Here is an 8,041-nt window from a genome sequence, read left to right as displayed (position 1 = left end):
CTTGAAGAGGCCAAGGGTTGCTTCCCCTAGCCCTACAGACGTTCCTCCTAAAAAGACTGTCAGAAAGTCTTCAGAGGCAAAATCCACAACATCTGACAAGGAGGTTCCTGCCTTCAGGAAGCCAGCGCCGTCGTCGACAACGACGACTTCCTCAGCGCTGAAGAAGACTGTGTCTACAGTCTATATTTTGACGAGGACGGCGACGACTACTCCATCGTCGACGGCGGTTAAGCCTGTGTCGTCGATTATCATCATCAAAAAGCCATCGACGACGATAAAGCTTCCGTCGACGGTGTCGACGACGACATCAGCGTCGACGATGAAGACGATCCCGTCGACAAGCGTGCCGTCGACGAAGTCATCAACGACGACAAAGACACCGTCGACGGGCGCCCTGTCGACAACGGTGCAGTCGACGAAGGAGCCGTCTACGAAGGAACCGGCGACGAAGGAACCGTCGACGAAGGTACCGTCGACGAAGGCACCAACGACGACGAATGCTCTTCAGTCGACGACGCCATCGTTGACGCTATGGAAACAATCAGAGCTGATTTCTCCGTCGTCAGCTGCCACTCAACTGTCTACGATTCCACCAACGAAGAAGGGCACGAAAAAGGCATTAACACCTAACTTAACGTCTCCCAGTAGGGTGCAAAAGTTGCCCCCATCCTGTCTACTACAGGACGAGGACTCAGACGAAGACCAGTACGGACAGGCCACCAGTCCGTCAGATCTAATAGTGAAGTGCCAGAGCACTGATGATGAGGGGGATGAAGTGGAATTTACAGAGGAAACTGAACATTCGCATGTCCAGACGCAAGTCACGCCAATGGTATGCCTTCCGGTGTCTATAGTTTCGGACTTGCAGTTCTTGATTCAAGACTACAAGCAGCGATTTCCTGAACCGACCACTGCTCCATCAATGGGATCAAATCCAGCTCAATCTGGACCGTTACCATCTTCACGGCCAAGACCATCACCTTTAGAGATCCGTCAGGAAAGAGAAACGGTGCAGCATATCCCGTCATCTGACGAGGAAGTCGAAGAACAGGAGGATGGAGAGGTCCTAGACGACCAGTCGGACCATGGAGACGACGAGGACTACATCGCTCCTTCTCCTGCCACACCTGAGTTCACTACCTCAGAATCACAGCCAGTGGACATCTGCGGATTTCACAACTTAGTGGGGAGAGCAGCCACACGATTCCATATGACGATGGAATCCCCTGAAACAGACTGTTTCCTGTATGATTTTAAAGACCCAGTTAGGAAGACAACCAGATCAATTCCTATCATTGATCATATATGGGAGCAGGGAAAACAGTTGATGCAGACACCAGCCTCAGTCTCCGCAGTGGTACCACGGCTGGACAAAAAGTATAAGGCACCGACAACAGCGCCAGCCTGCCTTACGGGGCATCCCAAGCCAGATTCTGTGGTTACCCAGGCGGCACAAAAAAACTCTAGGAATCAGTCATCTCCATTGTCAGCTCCACCGGACAAGGAGGGCAGGAAACTGGACAGTATTGGCAAACGCTTTTCCACCACGTCGGCCATGACTGTGAAAGTGGCAAATTCCATTGCGCTACTAGGCCGCTACAACAGGCAATTGTGGGAGGATATTGCTCCGTATCTGGCGGAACTACCAGACACCATGAAGGAGGAAGTTCAATCACTCCTAAAGGAGAGCCAAACATCAGCATCCAAACTTATTGACTGTGCAATGGATGTTGCAATGTCCGGCTTCAGACAGCTAGCAGGGGCTGCGGTCTTGCGAAGGCAAGGGTGGCTTAAAGCTACATCCTTTCGTCAAGAAGTCCAAACTAAGGTACTGGACATGCCTTACGACGGCCAACACCTGTTTGGGGAGAAAATCGACGAGGCCCTACAAACGATCAAAAAAGATACAGACACGGCGCGGGCGCTTGGCACACTACAGTTTAGGAGCCAGTCCTTTCGAGGGAGCAGGGGTAGAGGTCAGTCCTCTTACAAAGGGATCTTACCAGAACAAATCCTCATACTCCTATACTCAAGGCCGATCGCAATACCAACAGCGACAGCAGCAACAAGGTCGCCAGACCTCGTATGGAAGGTCCAACTACAGGGGAAAAAGCCAAAGGAAACCCACTGGCGGACGCCAATGACCGTTTCCAGCAGCCAGTCCGTCCACAATCTCATTTTTACAGACTTGGAGGAAAACTGACAAACTTACTCGACAATTGGAGATCAATAACAACGGATCGGTGGGTGCTCCAATTGATCCAATTCGGTCATTCGTTAGAATTCAAATCAATTCCCCCGACAACTCCTCCTCGCAAACTTCAACACAGGAATTTACGATTACTCCTTCAAGAGATCTCTTCAATGTTGAAGAAAGGGGCAATAGAGCGAGTACCATCAGCGCACAGAGGAAAGGGATTTTATTCCCGCTTCTTTCTGATACAAAAGAAAGGGAAGAAATGGAGGCCCATCTTAGACCTCAGGGCACTCAACGCATTCTTGAAGAGTCAATCGTTCTGTATGGTGACAATCCAGGAGATCTTGGGGTTGTAGGAGAGTGGGGTCTGCAATCCCATGGCCACCCCAGATTTTTGCTTTTTGCTTCACTGGTTTACGACTTTCCCTGGCTGTGGGCCTGCTAATCAGACCCACAGCCTAGCTGTTCTCTCTCTAAATTGACAAGCATGTACCTTAGATGCATTTACCAATTGGTACTGGGCCACCTTATCAGTCCCTGTACAGTATACCTTAGGTATCCAGGGCACAGGTGTACCCAGGGCCTACCAGGGGCTGCAGCATGTATTATGCCACCCCTGGCTGGCCACCCAAAGCTGACACAACTGGCTGCACGACAGCTGGGGCAAGGTGGTGTAAACACCCTTTGCTTTAGATATAGTACACCTATATCTAACCCTAAAATGGACACATATATTCCTATCAGTCACTCCTATGGCAGGCCTTATCAATCCTGAAGGCAGAGTGCTTGGAATTATGTGAGATGGTGCTCTGGCATGAGCTGAGCCCGTTTGCAGCTTGCGGAACCAAGTCCAAATAGCTGTTCCATGATAACGCTATACCATATACTCTTAAGTGCATTATAATCCTCGCGGTTAAATGCTAACTTTGGCATAGCATTATCAAAACATGTCGAGTAAGGTGTCATACGAATTGGAATGCTAACCCCTCGCCAATTCTGGCGACGGGGTTAGCATACCACCCTTCTAGAGGGACAAGACATGTATGTAACTGTAAACCCCGGTTAAAGTTAACTCAAGCCTAAGCATCACAAAATGGATGCTGCCACCACAGACACAAGTCTGACCTCCTGCTGCTGGGAGTCCTTCCAGCGAGGGAGGCTCGGACAAAGGGTTTCCTGCCTTGGGAGGTGCTAGCACCACCCCAGACAGGATTTTGTGTATTAGGTAGGCTCAGGCTGAAAGGAATGAGACATGCCTGGAGCACACAAGGTGCCCTGTGCATACACCGGTTCCAACCAGTTGCTGGGGCACTGCAGCCCCAGCTCTGGCGGGAAACTGGACAAAGGATAGGGGGTGTAACCACCCCCCTTCCTGGTCCCACCCAGGGGAGGGACCTAGTCGTAGTGCAGCCCCCTTTAGCTGAATAAAGGTAGGAGCTGGTCCCATTCCAGATTAGATTACTCTTGACAACTTCCACGAAGAACTCTTGACCTTCGACCTCCTGATCATCAGAAGACTGAAGAATCTCCCCTATGGTCAGGGAGTGACCATCCTGCTTTGCAGGCACCATCAAGCTCCTGTGCGGTTTGCTGCAGAGTCCTTCCATCCCGGAATACGACGACCCAGCTCGACAAGACCCGGACCTCCAGACCTCTCTGACCTCTACCCACATCCACAGCACAGCTGGGACCCGTGGGTGCGACGAGCAACGTGGAGACGGCCATCTTGAAGAAACCTGCACAGCGCTTCCAGCACGACTCCTGAGAGTTCCTCAAGTGAGTGCATTGGGGACTGAGAAGCCCCACACCGACGCAGCTCCTGCACCAAAGACCAGCCCCCCAGCATCCCCGTGATCTGCGTGGGGCCCTTTTGCCTGGTTGCTGCCCTTCCTGTTGTCTGGTCACTTGCCGGCTGGCTTGCTTCCTTGTGAAAGAGAAGCACCCCGGACCCTCCTGGTCCACACAAGACGCCATCTTTGTTCCACCGCGTGGCTTGCATTAGCCAAGGCCTGTTGTCCAGATCGACGATCCGACACCGCCAACAGCAGCAGACTATGTGGGACAGCTCGTGCCTCCAGCCTGGTCATGAAGAGCAGCTCCTGATCCGCGCAGCTACAGAGAGAAGCGACCCTTCCTTCACCTGACTGCGGCGACAGCACCTGGTTCCCTTCTTCCCAGTTCCATCCTTGGAACCACCGGACTCCTCCATCTGGCTGCCAACTTCTTGTTTCAGGCATCACCGGGATCAACACAGCAAACCCGACGCAACTTCAGCCCTATGCACCCGCAGCCTGTGGGTTAGGTAACTAAAGCTTCTAGGTGCTGAAGTCTGTGTCCACTATCCTAGTGTCCAGGTCCACTGTTGTTTTCCCTCCATCCAGCCGAGTTCGTCCGGAATCCGTAACTTTGTAAACTGTAAGATCCATAGACGTTGGTACGCATCCCGCGGGAGAGTTCCCACTCTGCACGTGAGTCCCGTGGGCCTCCTGCTCCTTACTTACCTACTTTGTAGCGTAGTCCCAGCGATCCTCCAGCCTCTGGATCTCCTTACAGTATTTTCCTTCCTCGCACTCCATTGTTTTGAGTATATGGTTTGTCGTGCCCCTAAGGCACTTGTGTAAATATTGTGCGAACTCATATTTCCTTTTTAATATTGTCATGTGCTTAGCCCTCTGATCTCATAAAGAGTTCAGAGGTGTTGTTATTAATAAATAGACTGTTTATTTTCATAACTACCTGTGTGGTGTCCTTTCATTTGGTATTCAAGGGGTTATACTATGGTAAAACAGCTGGCTTCACATGCCAAAAGAGATTAGCCTAAAAGACTGCTTTTGTCCACGCTACTAGGATAGCTGGTCTATACGGTTGACTTTACAACCAATCACCATAAGGGTTGTTTGGACTGATACAAGGCGATCACTAGAATTAGTGAACATCATATATCAGGCCAACTTCTCACAGGGGTCACTAGAGGAAGGGGACTTCATGACGTCTTTAGATCTGCAAGACGCATACTACCACATCCCTATTCACAAAGGCCACAGGAAATTCCTCAGATTCGCAGTGGCGGGTCAACACTATCTATTCTGTGTCCTCCCATTCGGCCTCAAGTCGGCACCTCGGATATTCACCAAGTTTCTCTCCCCAGTGGCAGCTTTCCTACGACAGCAGGGACACCAAGTCTTCCCTTACCTCGACGACTGGCTGGTGAAAACACCATCTATGAGCGGCGCAGTCAAGTCCTCCAGCGCCTGTCTCAATCTTTTCCAGCAACTGGGCCTGACGCTCAATCACGAGAAGTCTACTCTACAGCCCTCCCGGGTTCTTACCTTTCTCGGGGCGACATTGGATACGGAATGTTCAAAAGCATTCCCATCTCAGGAGAGGAAGCACAAGCTTATCACTCTGGCCACCGCAGTGGCCTCGAAAAAAACCTTACTGGTACGTACTTTCAAGTCCCTCTTGGGGATGATGTCCTCGTGTATCCTGCTTATTCCCCACTGTCGGCTCAGAATGCGCCCACTGCAGGAGGCCTTGACCAGGCAATGGACTCCAAGCACAGGTTCTTTCGAGGATCGCATTGTAATAACTCAGCAAATGACCAAGGCCTTGCTCTGGTGGAGGTCGGCCAAGAACCTCTTGCAAGGGCTCACATTCTTGCTTCCTGCAGCTCCACATGTGATAACTACGGATGCCTCCCTAGAGGGATGGGGAGCGGTCCAAGAGTTGCAGATCAGCGGCAAGTGGACGGACCAGGAAAAGCAGCTCCATATCAACCTCCTAGAGCTGAGGGCAGTTTTTCTGTCTCTGCAAGCGTTCCTACCGCGCATCAAGAAATCCCCAGTGCTTGTCAGGACCGACAACACCACGACAATGCACTACTTGAACAAACAGGGAGGAACGCGTTCGCTCACACTATCTCGCGAATCGCAGTAAATCTGGAACTGGCTTGTGCTCCACAATATCACGTTAACAGCGGAGTATGTCCCAGGCAAGGACAACGTCATAGCAGATGCTCTAAGCAGACAGAGATCGATGTCCCACGAATGGGAGCTCGAACAAGAGGTGCTGGATCACATCTTTTCGGAATGGGGGACACCGCAGATCGACCTCTTTGCCACCAGGGAAAACGCCAAATGCCGCAACTTCGCAAGCTGGCATCCCCAGTTAAGGTCCCTCGGAAATGCATTTTCCATCGCCTGGCGCAACGTGTTTGCATATGCATTTCCGCCATTACCCCTACTACCAAGAGTCCTCAGAAAAATGAAAACAGAACACTGCACTCTGATCCTGATTGCCCCGTTCTGGCCAAGGCAGCATTGGTTCACGGACCTCCATCGCCTCTCAGTTCACCCGCCAATCCGTCTGGGTCAACATCCATCCCTGCTCACGATGTCCAACGGCCAAGTACAACACCCGAACCTGAAATCACTCAGATTATCGGCTTGGCTCCTGAGTACCGAGAGTTCTGCCGGCTAGACATCTTACAGGAGTGCAAAGATGTCCTAGCGAAAGCAAGAGCAGAGAGCACAAACAAAACCTATTCCTTAAAGTGTAAACGCTTTTGCATTTGGTGTAAGGACAAAGGTCTGCATCCCTTTCTGGCTACTCCGGAGCAGTTACTGCCATATCTACTACACCTGGCACAGTCGGGACTAGCGCACGCCTCCATCAGAGTTCACTTGGCGGCGATTTCCCGGTTTACAAGAACTTCAAAAGGGCCCTCTCTCTGGTCACACAGGTTAACAAAACAAATCCTTAAGGGGCTCTATAGATCCTTTTCTCAGCCACGGAGGGTTCCGCCAACATGGCATCTCAATGTGGTCCTCAACCAATTGATGAAACACTCTTTTGAGCCCATTCACAGGGCAGATGTCAAATACATCTCCTGGAAAACAGCCCTCCTACTGGCACTGACCTCAGCAAGAAGGGTCAGCGAACTACAGGCTCTTTCCATACAAAATCCCTTCATGCAGTTCAAGGAAGACAGAGTGGTTTTAAGAACTAATCCTCGGTTTATTCCTAAGGTCCCTTCGGACTTCCATTTAAATGAACCTGTAGTCCTCCGATCATTCTTCCCAAATCCAAGCACTGCAGCTGAGAGAACTCTGCACTCCTTGGACCTGAAGAGGTGTCTTAAATTTTACCTTGACAAGACAAAACATTTCAGGAAAACGAATCAGCTTTTCATCGCTTTCAGTAGACCAAGGAAAGGCATGCCGCTTTCCAAACAAAGTATTTCAAGATGGATATCTTCGGCAATTGCCTTTTGCCACGACAAAGCTGGGCGGCCATTGCAATCTAAAGTAAGAGCTCATTCTACAAGAGCTGTGTCCACATCGGCAGCGCTGTTCGCTGGGGTGCCAATACTGGACATTTGCAGAGCAGCGACTTGGAAGTCGCCGCATACCTTCACCAGGCACTACTGCCTGGATACGGAACTGATGCAGGATGCAGCAGTGGGCCAGGCTGTGCTTCGCCATCTATTCCAGTGAGGTGAGCCTTCCTCCTTCCCGCCATCCTTTGCTGGTATGCACATTTATTTACTTACTTCTTGTTATTTGTTGATGGTTCTTAGTCGCATGATATGTATTATCTACAGACTGCTATATGCTGTTCCATCAGAAATGTGCATAATGTATTGCTTGCTACTCTGATTCAGACATGTGAATCTATGAAAGACACCCATAATACTGGATGAGAAATGCGTTACTTACCTGTAACTGCAGTTATCCAGTATTGGTGTCTTTCATAGATTCACATGCAACCCTCCCGCCTCCCCTGGAAGGACTCACTTATTTCTCTAACAGTATTACACCTACCTAGCTTGGTGCGTTCCGAAAA

The 8,041-nt window shown here is 50.6% G+C and overlaps 1 protein-coding gene across 1 annotated transcript; it reads left to right on the top strand.

Annotated features, from left to right (window-relative positions):
- The first annotated feature begins 319 nt into the window (after window positions 1–319).
- On the top strand, window positions 320–7,707 carry LOC144762414 (uncharacterized). The gene is made up of 2 exons (XM_078647597.1): window positions 320–2,546; window positions 5,159–7,707. Exon 1 carries the CDS (start codon window positions 320–322, stop codon window positions 2,201–2,203), a length of 1,884 nt encoding a protein of 627 aa, XP_078503723.1. The 3' UTR covers window positions 2,204–2,546; window positions 5,159–7,707.
- The last annotated feature ends 334 nt before the right edge of the window (window positions 7,708–8,041 follow it).

This window comes from Lissotriton helveticus, chromosome 6 (genome assembly GCF_964261635.1).
Source record: "Lissotriton helveticus chromosome 6, aLisHel1.1, whole genome shotgun sequence".
Lineage (NCBI taxonomy): Eukaryota > Metazoa > Chordata > Amphibia > Caudata > Salamandridae > Lissotriton > Lissotriton helveticus.
This window is presented reverse-complemented; position numbering and strand designations above follow the sequence as displayed.

What these genes read in the sequence shown, in the direction of transcription:
- LOC144762414 (XM_078647597.1), top strand. Translation starts at nt 320, where the DNA reads ATGAAGACGATCCCGTCGACAAGCGTGCCGTCGACGAAGTCATCAACG.